The 18,341-nt window shown below is 30.9% G+C and overlaps 1 protein-coding gene and 1 long non-coding RNA gene across 2 annotated transcripts; one reads left to right on the plus strand and one right to left on the minus strand.

The window, feature by feature from the left end:
- The first annotated feature begins 233 nt into the window (after positions 1-233).
- On the plus strand, positions 234-2,332 carry LOC128161499 (uncharacterized). Its single transcript, XR_008240379.1, has 2 exons — positions 234-263; positions 1,708-2,332. It is a non-coding gene; the product is annotated as an uncharacterized LOC128161499 (long non-coding RNA).
- Positions 2,333-9,035: 6,703 nt separating this feature from the next.
- LOC128161194 (uncharacterized) lies at positions 9,036-10,683 on the minus strand. Its single transcript, XM_052824421.1, has one exon. It carries the CDS (start codon positions 10,596-10,598, stop codon positions 9,345-9,347), a length of 1,254 nt encoding a protein of 417 aa, XP_052680381.1. The 5' UTR covers positions 10,599-10,683; the 3' UTR covers positions 9,036-9,344.
- Between the last annotated feature and the right edge of the window lie 7,658 nt (positions 10,684-18,341).

An 18,341-nucleotide genomic window follows, 5' to 3' on the forward strand; every position in this document is an offset into this window, starting at 1 on the left:
TCCTTTGATATTTATACCCGTTTTATCGTGTTAATTTTGCATGCAAACACCAGTCAATTCAGTGCACTTTTATAAAATTCTACAACCATGTCAAGGTTAACTAACACCACATTTTTATATTATGACATTTGTTCTAGAAGAATCAATTAAAAAATCTTTAGGCAAGTCACCCGTTTATAAATAAATACCGATTTTATACACCTGGAAAAATGCAAGTTTTACTCTAATTACCTCCCTTTGATATGACTCTCTTACAAAAGGAGGTAAAACCGGTATTTTGATTACATTGTTTACACCCAATATTTCTACGGAACTGAAGTAAGACGACTACTGGTACTGTACCAGTTATCGGCTAAGACCAGTTATCGGCTAAACTGAGGGTTCGGTTCTATAACACGCGAATATCCGAGATTTTTTAATTCAGTCATCTGTTTCTAATAAAGAAAAGTAAGTTTGTTTGAAAACTTTCTTCAATATGTTTTTAACATGAGCTTTAACGATCATTGTTTACCGCTGATTTACATCTTTGCACTTTCAGCTGTGGGGGAAGTGACGTAATAAGTTAAAAATAGAATATGACCTCTTTGTGATACGTAATTATATCCCTTCTTTGATTTGACATATAATATCAATACATATAACATTTTTAAAGAAAAGGAACTAACTAAATTCCGAGAGATTCATGGCGCAGTTGAACGCCTGATTGTATAAATATGCATTGATTAGCGTACGATTGTGTGTATTACCGTATTGATGATAAAAGAATAATTTCATGAGTTTAATTTATGTATAATAACCCCTACGACCTATAGGCTGACCCCGCAAGGGACATTATTCAATCAACACTTTGCAGAATATAAAATCAACATGTACAAGGATTTTACTATGTTATTATCACGAAGCCGAGAACTGGTACAGTAAATCATAAAACCTAGGCAAATTCGGGGCTTGCTAAAAAGCACAGAAACAATATGTTTTGGATTCTAAATGATGATATAATCTAACCGATGGATAAATAAGGAGTTCACAATTTAAAGTATGAAAAGTTTCATTCCAATATATCAAGAAATAAGGAAACACGAAAAGAAAACGTAAAATTATAGCCGATAACTGGTACAGTGCCAGTATGGATTTTAGTTTCTTGATTATAGAAGTGTCAATTTAGTTCATTATCATGGTAAGTGACAACTTTTACTGGTTTCTTATTTTCTACTAGCAAACAATTCTTTAACGGGAAAAATAGTGGATGCTGGAGATCTTCGTGAAAATTCAGATTAACATGTCAATGCACACAACATTATAAATAATAGTTTAAACATGACAAAGAAAATTTATACGCAATTCCTTAGTATACATAGTGTGTGTGCATCAAGGACAATAACAAACTTTTAATGAAAAATATATCAACATACATGTATAGACTATGGTAGCTACATGTATTTTGGTACATGTAGTATACAAGTACATGTTTGAATGTATCTTGTGTGAATAATTGATCAGTCTTCTTATTATTCTATATGTTAATAATTAATGTTGTATTCACATAACATCAACTATTCGTACCATATTGCTTGAAAAACGCAAGATTTTTCATATATATTTAATGAATTATAACAGTAAAACACTTGTACGAGTTTTCAAGACAGTTTAATTAAATAAGGGATGTAAAGGTGTATTAGTTGTAACAAATTCTTTGTTTTATTACAGATAACTTAGTGGGTTGTAAACAGAAAATGTGTCACATGCGAGCCAAATGAATCAACTTAAACGAGGATGGACACTAAATCTACCATGCCTACACAAAAATTGAAATATTCACACCAGACAGTTCAAAGACAATGCTTGAAATATTTAAATTTTGCAAAAGAACAGGGCGAAAGTGCAATTGTGAAAAAACAGACCAACAAATGCAACAAATTGAAACTAAAGTTGACAAGGGATGATTTTCTTTAGCAGAAGTTCTTTCATCCTTGAAGATAAACAGCTATGTTAGCCACTTTGTTCCACAGAAAAGAAGAGCTGGCTTTCAAATAAAACTGAAAATCTTATCAAATAGAATTCAAAATTATATATAATTATATATAGGGATATTTGGGTTAAATACAAAGGTACAAACAAGTATTTTCTGAACTATTTCAAAGCAAATGTATGCCTGACTTATACTCTGTCTACTTTTGAAAATAAATGTGTTCATATGTCAATGCTGATGCATAATGATTTATTACCACTTGATCATTTGAATTGTTGAATTATTTTCAGTGAAAATTATTACATCTTGAATAAATGTACAAGAAAATTATTTGATGGTAAAAATTAAAGTTGATATTCATAAGATTTTTTTTTATTTATGTTCACTTTATATTGTTAAAAAAAGAAGGAAATCCAGATAAGATAGAGCATTCAGCAAGTTCTGCAGTGAAAGCAGTAATACAGGTTTATGTCAAGCTATTTGAACTGCCCTGATCACATTGACAAAACCAGGACTAAATAGGAAATAAATTCATGCATATGAATATCAACCAACAATTCACATATTGATATTAAGGCTAGTGTAATATCTATATCAGCTGACTGTCAAAATATTTCTCTGAATTACCTTGATTTTAATTACAAATCAAATCATTTAAATTTTTGCAGACCAATACAATTTATGTAAAATAATTGATTATTAGATTTTGAAGAAAAATATTTCCCCATCTTCAGGACAAAAAGTTTAATTACTGATCGAGAAGGGAGTTGGAGAGAACACTTTTTAAATGTGGCTTAGTACATCAATTCTTAAAGAAAGCATAAACATATATTGTTGATTGAATTTTTCTTTTGAGACAATTTTTCTTATGTGAAATTCCTGCATTCGTGGGTGTTGGGAGGGGGCAGATATGACCAATTTAACTGAAATAATTATTGTCATTTATTGTTATAGTTACATCCAAATACGATTTGGGCTGATATCACTGAAAGAAGGAAACTATTGGTGACTGTGTTCAATTATAAAATCTTTATGATAATCGATGAACATCTAAATTGGATATTTTGCCTTCTGAGGAATAAGTTACCTCCTTGATTTCTTTTTCTGACCTTCACTTTTTGAATAACATCTCTGCAAATACGTTTTCATGCAGCAATGTTTTTTCTTAAATATACATATTGAAAAATGAATTATGGTGGACTTCTACCCCCCTCTCCCCAAATAATCTTATTGGTGTTTGATTTTATCAGAACAACTTGAAATCTCTTAGACATGTTAGAGTAGACTGGAGATTCAATATTACATAATATAATATTATGATATATAGAGAGAGATGAAGAGCATATCTTTCTTCTAAACTGAGGTCATTTTAAATAATTACGCGCCCTTCAGAGAGCTTAAATGGTGATAGACTTTTAGTGTTAACTGCTTCAAAAACAAAGAGAAAACCTGGAATATTTAAAGCCATATTTGTAAGAATTTTACATTTAAAGCCCTCTTTCTAAACATTGATATATGATATCTTATTTATTATTGAAAAAAAAAATATCTAGAAAACTGCATTGAAATCATAAGAAATTAAACATTAAGAAAGTTTTTATTTCAAATCACACTTATCATTAAAAGTTGGCTAATTTTAAGTACAAAAAGGTCAGGAAAGATGCGACTTAAACAAAATATATATTATATATATATTTATTTATATATTCATTCTGACCATAATTGTAGTACTTGTATAATGAAAAACAATATTGGTATATGATGTTATTGTTTACATTTTTTGTCAAGAATATCTAAGTCATATTTCACTATGTTGAGAATTGCACTTTAAGTACAAAAATGTCAAATAAAATGAACTCAGAGGGTAAAACCTGACCTCCTTTCCTTGTTTTTCTTGGTACATAAAAATTTTAATTGATTGTTTTGTATACAGATTTTCACTAAATTTATGATTCAACCACACTGAGGAGCAAAATACCTCATTTATAAATGAAATTAGTATTTTACCTTATATTTCCCCTTACGTCCGTGTGTGTATGTTTTCTAATTTTAGATAAAATGAATGAACTTTACAATGCCATTAAAAAAAAACACTTTATAAAATAGAAAATTTGACATATTGTGGATCTTTAACCAGGGAATATTTTAAAAATAAGGTACAATATGATGTATTCAATTTAATAATACTTGGTTTTTATGTTTTTACCCCTGTGTAAAAGCTTAAAATGCAAATTTGATATACTTTTAAACCTTGTACAACCTTTCCCCCTCAACGTTGCCTATGGATTTTATTTTGCATATATATAGTAAAGATGATCACTAACAGAAATACATAATTCATTTTTCCAGCAGTGGTTGTAGATTTTGCAAATTGATAAGCGTCTAAATGCATGTTCTCTTCCTGTTGTCATGGCAACAATTACAAAGAAAAATTTAAAAAATTTATTTTTTCCTAAAAATGGAAAAACTCAATCTTATAATAAATACAAAAACCAAAATACTATATAATATCATGTAAAGGAATAATTTGCGTAGATGTTTAGCTAAAATTATTGTTTTATTTTCAAAGATTTGTGCACCCGTAACTAAGGAAATAAATTTCCTTGGATACCAGTCCCTTAGTATGACAAACATCATTGTTTATCAGGGTTTTTGTGTTAAGAAGATTAAAATAAATAATACACGTCAAGAAGCTTTTAAAAAAATTATTTTTCCACTTTCCATGGAATGCTTGATGCTTGTTGATTTTTACTCTTAACAATTTAAGCAGTATATATATTGATGGCTTTTCAAAAATATCTATCTTCTGAAATATATTCTGTATAAACTTGATAAACTAAAATAATACAAACTTCGTTTTTAACAAAATATTTGCATGAAACAGATCTTTGGTTACTCAGAGAGTTTTATTGTACCTAAAGACTAAATGAGACGAGTGTACATTTTAATAAACATATTTGAAATGTCACAAAAAATAATTTTCTTATGTGGCAATTAATACAATACGAGGGTCAATCAAAAAATACGAAGACTTTTGTCATAGCTATGTTACTTAACGTCATATCATTACTAAATTTGGTAGACATAATTTAGCAATAGTTTCAAACAATTTGCAAGAAAAAAAGTTAAAAAAATCCTTTATTTCTAAGAATTATTTAGAATCTAATCCTGCAAAAATGAGGTCACGGCGCACGGTCAAAATTTGTGTTATGTCAACAATAAACCATACAGTGTTGAAAGTAATATCTCTATAAATTGGGCTTAAAACCAAATATTATTGAAACCTCAAATTAAGTTTTGTCTTGTTATTCTATGTTCCAAATAATGACGGGATATATTGTTTTGTCGAGCAGATATTAGTACCTAAAGACAGATAGTCCTCTTTAGAATTGACTAAAAACATCGACGTCACCGGACGTCACGGCGCAATGAGAGGTACAAACAAAATGGATTTAACTTAGGAAAAAGCCGACACAAGCTGTGAAAATGCTCAATGGTGCAAAAAAAGTCAACAATTATTTGCAAGTTTGTGTTTAACTGTAATAAATTTTGTGGGGGTGGTGGTAATTGTATTTTGAATATAAAACAGTCCGAAAGAGAGTAGAATATATATCTGTAAATATTTGGTCAAAAAATAAGTAACGGCAACCGACGTTCAGGGTTATCCTTACTGTAAACCAAGAGATACACGGTTAGAAAATGAAAACTTTGAAGAATTAACTTATGATTCTCGAACAAATGTGTGCAAATAAGATGTTAAGTGGTTCAGTGCAAATTTAAATTGTAAGGAGAAAGGCACAAGAGACTAAGCGTGATATAAAGATGGGGTATATCTATAAACTGTGCGTGTTTAATATTGACGTCATGTTTTGAACGTTACCGTGCGCCGTGGTGACAAAGCATGTTGTTTTTAAAAAGGGATAACAAAAATACCGTTTCATCAAATGGACTAAAACTTCGCATATCAATAACATAAGTGTTGGTGCAAAGATTAATCTGTTAAGTATGACTTTTATGAAAAATATCTGATAGACAGCCACAATGTCTTCGTATTTTTTGATTGACCCTCGTACATTCATCGAATGATATCTAACGCGAGTGCTCTTTATAACAATAAATCAACGCAAACAATGCACAACAAAACATTGCAGGCTAACGCCGTTTTTCCACCTCAATCTTTATTTTATTAAGTGAACATGCAGAAGACACGATTTTAGTTTAGAGGCAAAACTTTAGGAATGTATTCTAAGAAGTCACTTGATGCTGTGTTGTGCACTTAGACAAAGCATTTTGTCTACATTGTCTCAGTCCATTCACTCGAAATTGGGTACCGGCTTACGTTGGGGGGTTAAGCTGCAATGGACTGGTGTCCCATCCAGGTGAATCCGGAGTCAATGACTCTCTTCCGCTTAGCACCACGGAAACCGGAGATAAGCACTGGCCCTTCGTGCCGTCATGGTACGGAGAATGATTTATCTTAACAAAATTTAAGAATGACAAGACCGACTTTCTTGTGTGACGCCTAAGTTATAATTGTTACCTCATACGCCATGTTTCAACACACGTTAAATGATTATGATATCACTGAGAATTTAAACCAAACCTTTTCAATTTCATAACTGAGTTTTGTAACTTTGGGCCGCGTCAGTTGATAATAATTTTTCACCAATCATAATATTTTCCTAGTTTTAACAAGAATTTAAAATAAAAAGACAAGGATATTGTAGGTTTGATATAATGATGCTCCGCTCGATACTGTATATTCCTTATTTTACGCGAGTACTTAATCCCGCGATTCCACAGTTTTGTCTCAAATCGCAAGAACATTAAATCGCGATCACCAACTTTTTTTGTCATTATTTCCTATAGTTTAAAAATTTCTGAAAAATTATAGCGAGATTTAAAAATCCGAAGATTGCTTCTCGCGATTTTACGCGGAACCTAATTCCTCGCGTTGAATTAGGAATCTACAGTATACTGTTTTGTAACGTTCAAGTTTTGTACTTTTTACCAGTTGTGTTTTCTCTTACATATCATTTCAAATGAGTGTACCCAATATTTTAAGTTTGGAAAGAGACGGGTTCTGCTTTTGTAAAGTATAATTAATTTTTTGGAGATTTGATTTGTTTTAAAACTATATTGAATTCATAAACGGTAAAAAAATTGGACTTACAGTTTCAACCAAAGTATGAATATTGTTAGACATACTAATGATTTCAAATGACTTATGCACCTTAACATTTAGGTAATTATATAATGTGTACAAACTGTCTGATAATAACGCATGAGAGCGCAAGTAAGACAGTATTATTTACTTAATTTACAGTTTGAGTACTGTATATCAGATTTATCTGTTCTACGTTGGTCAAATAATTTAAGAAAATAAAGAACAGTGACCCTTTTTATATGCTTATATATAATTTAGAGTCCATATTATTTATCAGGATGGACATTAAAAACGGTTACTGACAAGTTGATTCTATTATTTGCAATGGATTATTCTAACAATAAACATCTACTTGCTATAGAAAATGCAAAAAAGATATCTAACGATGATGAGTTTGTCATATGTTAAAGATCCAATATATCAAAATAGATTCTTTATTTCTATCCATAGACAATATTTAGATTTTGTACAAATTGTAATTGAATTTGGTACCCATGCCTGAAAATTTTTCATTTTAAAACAATTAAACATGTTTTATGTTGCATTTTTTTAACGTTAAAATTATCTCCAATTTATAAATATTGTATGGCTTGTTTGTAATGCAATTCATGTATTCTAAAATCGATTGGACGAAGTTAAATTACAATAATTGAAAGCGATATTTACTTGAATTTTCACCAATAAGTACAGCAAACGTGTACTCTGTCAGTATGTCGTAGTCTTTGAACATTATGCATGTTATGAATAGATTGAATATGTAAATTTAAAATGATTTGTCCAAAACATATCCCTTTCAATAAGCACCTTTAAAAATGCTAATGATTATTCGATCATTGACAACATTAAAACGTTTTTGAAAATGTTGCAAAGGAGGGACGAGAGTCGAGACTTGAAAGAAGCGACAGGGCGGTTCGAGGCGACCAATGTATACTGTTACTGTACCAGTAAACTGAGAGTTCTGGGTTTATATCACGCGACTTTTCGAGATTTTTTATATTCAGTTTTCTGTTTCGAATAAAGAAAAGAAAGTTTGCTTGAAAACTTTCTTGAATATGATTTAACCATGAGCTTGAACGATCATTGTTTTCCGCCTGTTTACATCTTTGCATTTCAGCAGTGGGGGAAGTGACGTAATAAGTTAAAACTTGAATATGACATCTTTGAGATATGTTATTATATACCGTCTTTGATTTGATATAATATCAATATATATAACATTTAGAAACAAAAGGAATTCATTAAACTATGAGACATTTATAGCGTTGAACACCTGATTGCACAATATTGTCTATTGAAAAGTCTACGATATTGTGTATTACCGTATGATAACAAACGAACAATTTATGAGATTTGTTGATGTATCCTAACCCCAACTACCTTTAGTCTGACCCAAAAAGGGGCATATCTCAAATAACATTATTCAGAGTATGAAATTAACATGTACAGGGATTTTACTATGTTATTATTGCAAAGCCAATAACTGGTACAGGAAATCGTAAAACATGGAAAATTTGGGGCGTGCTAAAAACACAAAAACAAGATGTTTTGAGTTCTTAATAATGATTTACAATATCAAAGATGGATAAACAAGGATATCACCATTTAAAGTATGTCAAGTTTTATCCAAATATATCAAAAAACAAGGAAATCCGAAAAAACACGTTAAAGTTTAGCCGATAACTGGTACAGTGCCAGTAACAATCTGCTAAGGCCCATCTATGTGCATCTATAATTATATGTGTTTTGAATCACCAATTATCGTTAGGAAACCCGTGACTTTTAATACCTCGTCTCCCATGTTGGAATCGCATAGCACTATCTCTGCAATGCAATGCGTATACATTGGAATTTCCAAAAAAGGAATAAACCAACACTTATGATATATTTATTACAGTTCTCCTTATTTTTTTACGAACATATTTCATATACTACAATGTTAAGTTCTACCATTTGTTTCATTGAAATAGCAAGTAAACAAGTAGCAAGCAATAGACATACAATTTAGCAAAACAATTCCATGTACATGTCAAAACTATCATATAAAAGTCCGTCCAAACTTATTGCTAGGAATAAATAGTAATCTAATTATATGCTTCGATGCTAGATTGCATATCACACAATACATAAGAAGGGATTTAAAAAAAGAAATCAAATATCTGGTACTTTTCCAATCATTTCAAATATTAATAAAATAACTTTTTGTACATGTTAAAAAGGACTCTTTATGTGAAATTTTCTAGGGATTGCTATTTGTTCTTTTGTCTTTGACACAAATTTGCGGAGCTCTTCCTTGAATTCTGTGTCAAAATATCCATAAATGAGAGGATTGACGACGTGATTCAGAGGAATTAGTTGACCCAGTAAGAATAAACCAGCTATCTCCGTTTTTGTAAACGATGAATAAATGTCACCAACTGTAAAATATATAATCCAAATGATAAGCGGGGGTGTGTACGACAACACATAAGCCACGATGAGATAAAAAAACATTTTCGTAACTCGTTTCTGCCCTGGAGTAACTTTAGACCTTGGCTTTTTATTGTTTTTTGCAGCTTTTTGGTTACCTGTCACAGTATCAGCAACATTGTTTCTCATGCGGTCTTCAACATCTTTTTGGACTTCTATAGTGTCTGCTTGATCGTCAGATACATCAGACGCTTCAAACATTACGTTTTTGTGAGCGTTTGGTATTCTAACTGTTATTGCCGCCCCCTGTTCTTTATTTGAGTTGCTTGGTATCCCGGTTTCATCAATTTCCATATTCAGTTTACACGATACGTGTGACGTTTCTGTCTCATATGTTGGTTTACTATTCGTGACTGTTCTGGAACTGAAAAGGTTTTCAACCTGCTTCAAGACGGGAACATACATACCAATTGTAATGATAAGATTTAGTGCAATTATCAGAGACAAAAGGTAAGGATACAAACGACTCGAAATTGACCGTTTGTCAGAAAATTCGCACACTTTCGTTGTCAAACTGTGGTTCGTATAGGTATTATTTACTGGAAAGGGTCCGGCAGTAGCCAACAGTGGGGCGGAATACACTATAGAAATGAAGCAAACAACTCCAAATAAAACGCGTTTCCAAAAACGTGTCATTTTCGGTTCAAATGGCTTACAGACTACATAATACCTTTGAATCGAAATAACAAGGATTGTATGTGCTGATATTCCTCCAATACATACCCGTATAAACGAAAAAAATTTACAATAAACAGTATTTTGGTCGATGTTTACATAATCAAAGATAAAGTAACGTATGGAGGTTAAGCACCCTAAAAGATCCACTATACCAAGCAGGGGTATAAAGTATCGCTCGCCTCTCTCCTTAATCCGAAAGAAGTAGAAAAATATGATGGCAGAGTTTCCAATGACTCCAATCACAGTCTCAATCATGATGAGAATTGTTCTACTAAGGACAATATCAGAATAACTATTCCTGTCAGTATTGTTTTCCATGATGCTGAAGCTTTTCTAACAACAGACAAATGCGCAAACACGAAAATTGAATCTGCTTAAATAATGTCAGTTTTCACTACAAATTATTTCCTTTTCCTTTTTAGACGGTGGCTATAAATAGCCACGGTCTATTGCTACGGTCCTGACCGGAAGAGTATTTCTCACGGGGACCCTAGTGGATAACGAACGATAACTCTGTTAGGTACATATATGCAGTGTTATACAGACAATGTTTTATCTACGTGTCGATTTCAGTATGAGAACTAATTTTAATCTTATCAGATAGTTTAAGCATTATAGCTGCTAATTATTTTGTACATACATTTAAATTTTATAATGTATGAAATTGTGTTTTATTTTAAATGAGCCGTTACCCTGATTAATAATTTAAGCACCAACTTCCAGTTTTGACGTTTAACTGTATCAGGACTGCATAAACTATATCACTGCGATAATTGGTCACAATAATTGCTTCTTGTCTTTTTTATGATATAAATAATTGTCAGAAACACACTATTGAAACTGGTTTGCTATTTCATATTTCAGCACAATGCCGTGACAATACACAAAAAAACTTTAAATTTACGATACAAATGTGTTTAATTTTCGACTGACCTGTGATTTACAATATACCTTATTTTGTACCTCACTCAGTCTGTAGAAACATTATTTTTAATCACAGACACCTCGATATTAATCAGACAATATTTACTGCAGATGTTGACGCTTTACTTGCTGCTGACTTTCTCTCAAACACGCTAATCGACGTCGGATTGTAAAATTAACGTGCAATCGGGTCGCATGTATATAATGTATATAAACTACATTTTACGATGTTTCAAAGATATTTAGTTCAGAATTTTTTTTACATATGCGTCTTATGGATTTCACGGCGTATCAGCTCGTGTATCTCTAATTTGTAGCAAACGCTAGCTCTTTTGTAAGAAAAAACATGCGATATTCCATATACATTTATGGTACATTGTGAACGGTAATGTAAGATATAATCATTTTGTTAACTAAACAGTTTCTGTCGAATTTTTTCACAATGAACTGAATTTCGATGAGCGAAGTACAAATAGTGACTTTAATTCATATGTGCCCGTCCCTGCTAAATGTATTAGAGACTCTTTTCTTTGGTTTGGGGGCATTTTTTTACTAACAGATAACATTATTTACATCGCCCCGTTTGTTAACTCGCGAGTACAACTCTATTATGAACTTTCTTCGACATTTGTTTCCAAGTGTTAGCATCATTTTGTCAACATGCATTTACAAATAGGCGGGCCTATATAAATGCGCCAGTTTGTTGCGACTCGCAATTGAAATACCACCGGTTAGAAAAGTGTCATCACTTAACGCAATGATCGACCGTAGCGTATACATCCATGCTATATTAGCGATAGATAATGAAACATGAAGGCAAAAAATGTGCTTTATAGATGACTGTAGCATTCTGCTGAGCTACAGAACTATAGCTTTCCGAAAATATTGCCGGGATTTGCGAACCCTAGATCTATTGTCTAGTACATGCAAAGAATAAAATCAAAGAAGATGGATGAATAAGGCGTGTAAAATGCCCATATGAGGAATGATTAGATACGGAAAAATTAAAATATCATTAAATCTGATACTTTTTAAAAAAATAATTAAAAACAATGTATATTTAACGTAACATCGGGTTGTAATCTTTAAATATTTTAAATACTTGCAATGTATTGTTTTAAACTGGCACATGAGTGTCAAAACCTCCTAATAGTGTAATTTTTATAACTTCAATGCATTTTCTTTCATAGAGTGGGTCTGAGCTCAATATTTTTTTTACAGTCTAAATGTGGTTTGATGGATTTTAAACCGATTTTACTCAACAAAAATGTGGAGAGATGACCCACTACAGTTCAAATATGTCATTTTGTAGCTCAACAATTAAACGTTTTAGAAATATAATACAAGTCCGTAAATTCGTGGTCATAGTCTCATATAACATTTAAACAACGCACTTTGTTGTGAATGAAACGGCTCAGTGGTTAGAGCACCAGCCATAAGGAAACTTTATAGAACTTGGTTTTTTAGGTTGTGGGTTCGATACCACCAAAACTTAAAGATTTATTATTTTTTTCTTATCTTTTTGAAATATTTCAAACTGAATATAGTTAGAAATTACCATTTTGTAAACTTATATAATAATATATGAAATATATTTAATTTAAAAAGAATGCTTAATTTGAAATTACGTTGAGAGCGATAAGTTTTTTATCTTTCCAAAATTTTCTAAAACGTATTTTTTAAGGAGGACTTCCGGTTTACTGTCAGCCGAGAGTGCACGGATAGTTTTCGTGGAGACGATAGTTAGTTGGTTTGTGTACTTATGTAATTAGTAAAGCTTCTAAAAAGGAGCCAAGTTGAGTAACTGTATATATAATATTGTACATAAGTGAATTGTTGAACTGTATTTGCAAGTAGTGTTGACTTTGTGTCAACAAAGGGCAGGATGCCTGCCACGTCGAGTGGCGGCCATGAGGGCGGATCACAAAACAACCCAAACAAGGTAAATAGAAACTACCGCCGTGAAAACACAGTAACTGTTGATGTATTAGATAATGGGCAGATTAAACCTGATAATATCATCAAGTTTGTACATGAAAATTGTGGAGTTGGATCTATGTTCGCGTGTGTCCCAAGATCAGGAAATCTATATGAAATCACCTGAGACGGTAGGGCCCCTCTTCAGTATCTTTTAGAAGGAATAAAAATAGGAGACAAAACATATGAATGTAGAGAAATTGTTCAAAACTCAATAATGGTCAGTTTTCTACATCTCCCAGCATACATTGAAGATCATGAAATTGAAGATACACTTGGTAAAATTACCACCAAATATGCAGTCATTACCGTACACAATCAAATTCAGAAAAGAATACTACAGGGTTATCCACAATGGGCAAATTAAAGTGTGTTCGTTATGTTATTCGCAAGATCATCTGTTTAGGGCTTGCCCTAAATTCGTCTGCTTTAGATGTAAACAACAAGGACACTACGCTAGAACATGTACGGTGAAAAAGTGTTACGATTGTCTTGAATGGGGAGACGAGTGTTCGTGCGGGTCTAGTGAACACGATTCAGGAGATGACAGCCCTGTTGAAGAGGTGAATAAGGAGAACGGCGCACAGCTTGACGAGGCACAAGAGAGGGAATCAGAACCAGAAATGGAAGTAAACGAAACACCGGAAAATCCAACCGAAGATGATATCGGGAAAACGCACGATGAACAAAAGAAAGTTGAACCCGAAATTGATTCACATGTGAAAGAAAATAGTGGAAAAATCAGTGAACCCGTTGATAGTGCCGATAGCCATCGGGATCAAAATAACGCGGAAGGAAACGAGATCGTACGAGAACATTCAGAAAGTTCCGAGTCCTCAGAACAGGACGACGAAATCATTATCAAAGGAAAAACAAAGAGAAAGAAGAAAGTGAAGAAAGGAAAGGCCAAAAAGAATAGATAAAATGAATAAAATTATTGTAACTTTATTACTCATATCTGTAATGTTAGTTACTTCATGGAACTGTAATGGGTTATGTAATGTTGACAAAATGAAAAAGATATTTAGTTTATTTGTTGAAAAGAAATATGATATAATTGGTTTACAAGAGACACATTGGAAAGATGAATTTATTGATATGTATAAACATTTATGGAATGGTGAAATTATTTACAATAATTATGAAAGTTCGGCAAGAGGTGTAGCTTTTTTGATAAGAAATGATTTAAAAGAAAATGTTGAATTTGTCAATGGTTTTGATGGTAGATTTTTACACATAAAATATAAAGATAATGAGGAAACATTTGATATCATAAATGTATATGCACCAAACAAAGTTGCGGATAGATCATCATTTTTTAAGAATATTTCAGAAATAATCCCAATGTCTAACAGTCTTATGATATTAGGAGATTTTAATAACACGCTTAGTGAAATAGATCGTTGTGGAAAAACAGTCCATACGTATGCCAAAGGTTATAATGCATTGTTTGAATTTATGAATAAACATAGTGTTGATGATATATGGAGAAATAGAAATAAAAAAGAAAAAGTTTTTTCTAGAAAAATGGTGATTGAAAATAGACTAGTTCAAAGTAGAATAAACTATATTTTGACATCTATGGATTTGAATAAGTATGTTAGAAATATTTATTATGTAGAAACTACTTTGAGCGACCATTCAATGGTTGTGCTTTATTTCAATAATGATGATGTTGAAAGAGGTCCTGGAATATGGATTCTAAATAATTTACTACTTTATGATGATATATACAAAGGAAAAATTGTAGAACTGATAGAAAGAGAAAAAGCTTGCATATTATACAATACATCACTACTAGTTTGGTGGGATAATTTGAAATACAAAATTAAGAAGTATTCTCAGAGTTATAGTAAAAGAAGGGCGAAAGAACGTAACAAAGAATATTTTACTCTACAAAACAAAATAAAAAGGTTATCTGAGAATATTGCAAATGGAGAAAAAATTGATATTAAAAAATATGAGGCGTTGAAATGTGAACTGTCAGCGTTTGAATTAGAAAAATGTAGAGGTGCAATGTTAAGGTCAAAGGCTCAATGGGCCAATGAGTCAGATAAATGTACCAAATATTTTTTGAATTTGGAAAAAGTTAGACAAAAATCAAATGCAATTAAAGAATTAGTTGATGATGGTGTAATTAAAAATGATACAGAAGCGTTACTAGATATTCAATATAAGTTTTTCTCAAAATTATACTCATCTGTCAGTATTAAAGAAGAAAGTAAGGAGCATTTTTTATCATTTGTTGATAAAAGATTAGATGAGAATGATTTTGAGTTATGTAAAAACTGTATTAACAATGAAGAAATTATAATAGCAGTTAAAGAAATGTCCAATAACAGAAGTCCAGGCTCAGATGGATTAACAGTTGAATTTTACAAAATGTTTTTGCCATATTTAAGTGATATTTTGTTTAAATTGTATAAAGAAATAGAAACAAAAGAATCGTTATCACATAGCATGAAAATGGGTGTTATTACTTTATTGTACAAGAAAAAGGGAGACAAAAGATGTTGGAAAAATTATAGACCTATTAGCTTACTTAATGTTGATTATAAGATCATTGCTAGAGTTATGGCAAATCGATTAAAATTTGTTTTACCAAATATTATATCAGATGCTCAAACATGTTGTATACTAGGAAAAGATATAGCAGATACTATTGTTAGTGTTAGAGACATTATTGATTTAGTAGAAATGGATAATTTGGAGGGCTACATTGTTAAAATAGACCAAGAAAAAGCCTTTGATAGAGTAAGTCATGATTATTTATTTGATGTTTTAGATACATTTGGTTTTGGACCTTATTTTAAAAGGTGGATAAAGATATTTTATCATGACATTTTTAGTAGTGTCAAATGTAATGGTTTTTAACCAATTATTTTCCAGTTAAAAATTCGGTCAGACAGGGTTGTCCAATATCTGCCTTATTATATGTTTTATCAGCAGAACCTTTGTATCATGCAATGAGAAGTAACATAAATATAAAAGGAATACCTATACCAATGTCTGACAAGGTGGCTTTAATGTTTCAACACGCTGATGATACAACTATGACATTATCAGATACAGGTTCTATAACAGAAGTTTTTTAAGTTGTTGAGTTATATGGAAAGGCATCAGGTGCAAAAATTAATACTCAAAAATCTGAAATTATGTGTATAGGTTCAGGTTGTTTAAAAGATAAAGGTGAAAAAACTTTTGATATTTCTGAAACAAGTATTATGAAAATACTTGGTATATTTTTTGGTAGAAACAAGAAAGAATGTGAAGTTTTAAATTGGAATGACAAAGCGAAAAAAATTAAACAAATACTTAATTTGAGGAGACAAAGAGATTTAACAATTCAAGGAAGGGCAGTTGTTATAAATACTATGTTGATGTCAAAGTTGTGGTATTCGTTATCTGTTTTATCAATGCCTAAATGGGCAAGAGATTCAATACAAAAAGAATGTATTCAATTTTTTGTGGAATTATGGTGCACATTTGGTGTCTTACAAAACTATTGTTGGTGATAAACATAATGGAGGTTTAATGTTGAATGACATTTATCTCAAAATGTTATCATTTAGACTTAAATTTCTAGCTAAATATTTTTGTACATCGAAAGATTTTTTGTGGAAACACATTTTGAAATATCACCTGTCAAATATATGTTCTTTAGGCGCAAATTCAGAAATATTTTTACTGAGATTGTTTAATCAAGACTTGCCTACATTACCTCAGTTTTACAAAGAAATGTTTAGCGCATGGTATGCAATAGAAGATTATGTGATATTTAACCAAAAAGAAAGTGACGTGTATAATTTTTGTCTTTTTTGTAATCCAAAAGTAACAAACAAAGGTAAAATGGTTAAGTGGAATGTTTTTATTAAGGCAGGCGTTACACATGTAAAACATATAGCATATGAAGTTATACCAGGTTTTTTACCAAGTTCTTATATTGTTGATATTATTCAAGAGTATGACCCTGATGTAAATGTATTGGCTATCAAGGAAAATTACAGAACTCTTTTAGAAAGCATTCCGAGGGAATGGACAGAATATGTAAAAGAAAGGGAGTTTCACAACATGGCTTTTCTTGCAGACTTTTGTGTAAAATATGAAAATCAATCTATAGTTTTTAGTACATGTACTGTTAAAATATTTTACAAATTACTGCTACACAAATTGTTTCAACATCCTGTATCAAATAGTTTTTGGAAAGAAAAATTTAATATTGATGATTCTGATGTATTTTTCAAAAGATGTGGTACATTATTGGAGTCTTATAAACCACCTGAAATTATTGAATTAGATTTTAAGATGTTTCACAATGCAATATTTACATATGAAAAATTATTTAAAATCGGCAAAACAGAATCAAATTGTTGTCCAATTTGCTCATTACAAAATGAAGATATTATTCATTTATTTATTGGCTGTAATGAACTACATGAATTTATAAACAAATTTGTTGTGTATCATTTAGAAACATTATTCAAAGATGTAGATGTAAATATTTTCAATACTTTAAGATTTGATGATATGTTTTTCTCATCATTGTCAACGGGTATAAAAAATGTAAATACATTTTTTGTTAATTTCTTTTTATCAATATGTAGATTAAGTATATACAAACGACGACAACTGTTTATCAAAAGTCAACAGAAGATGGATGTTACTAAATTTTGTAAATACATGTTAAGACAATTTATTTCATATAATCATTACCAATTGTGTATCAAGGAAAACAGAAGAAATATTTTCTCCAAATTATTTTTGAACAGAAATCCTCTAGTTAAAGAAACGGAGGGTGTTTTGATATTTATTTTTTAATACTTGTCCTTTTGTATAAATTCATTTGTTTATTAGACATTGCTGTTTTTAAGAATTGATATGTACAGTATGTATTATGTTGAATATCAATAAAAGATAAAAAAAAAAAAAAAAAAGAGCACCAGCCATAAGGAAACTTTATAGAACTTGGTTTTTTAGGTTGTGGGTTCGATACCACCAAAACTTAAAGATTTATTATTTTTTTCTTATCTTTTTGAAATATTTCAAACTGAATATAGTTAGAAATTACCATTTTGTAAACTTATATAATAATATATGAAATATATTTAATTTAAAAAGAATGCTAAATTTGAAATTGTATTTTACGACTAAACCAAATGG

The sequence above is a fragment of the Crassostrea angulata genome, chromosome 8 (assembly GCF_025612915.1).
Source record: "Crassostrea angulata isolate pt1a10 chromosome 8, ASM2561291v2, whole genome shotgun sequence".
Lineage (NCBI taxonomy): Eukaryota > Metazoa > Mollusca > Bivalvia > Ostreida > Ostreidae > Magallana > Magallana angulata.

Bases quoted from the DNA above. Each gene is read 5' to 3' on its own strand.
- LOC128161194 (XM_052824421.1), bottom strand. From the start codon at position 10,598: ATGGAAAACAATACTGACAGGAATAGTTATTCTGATATTGTCCTTAGT.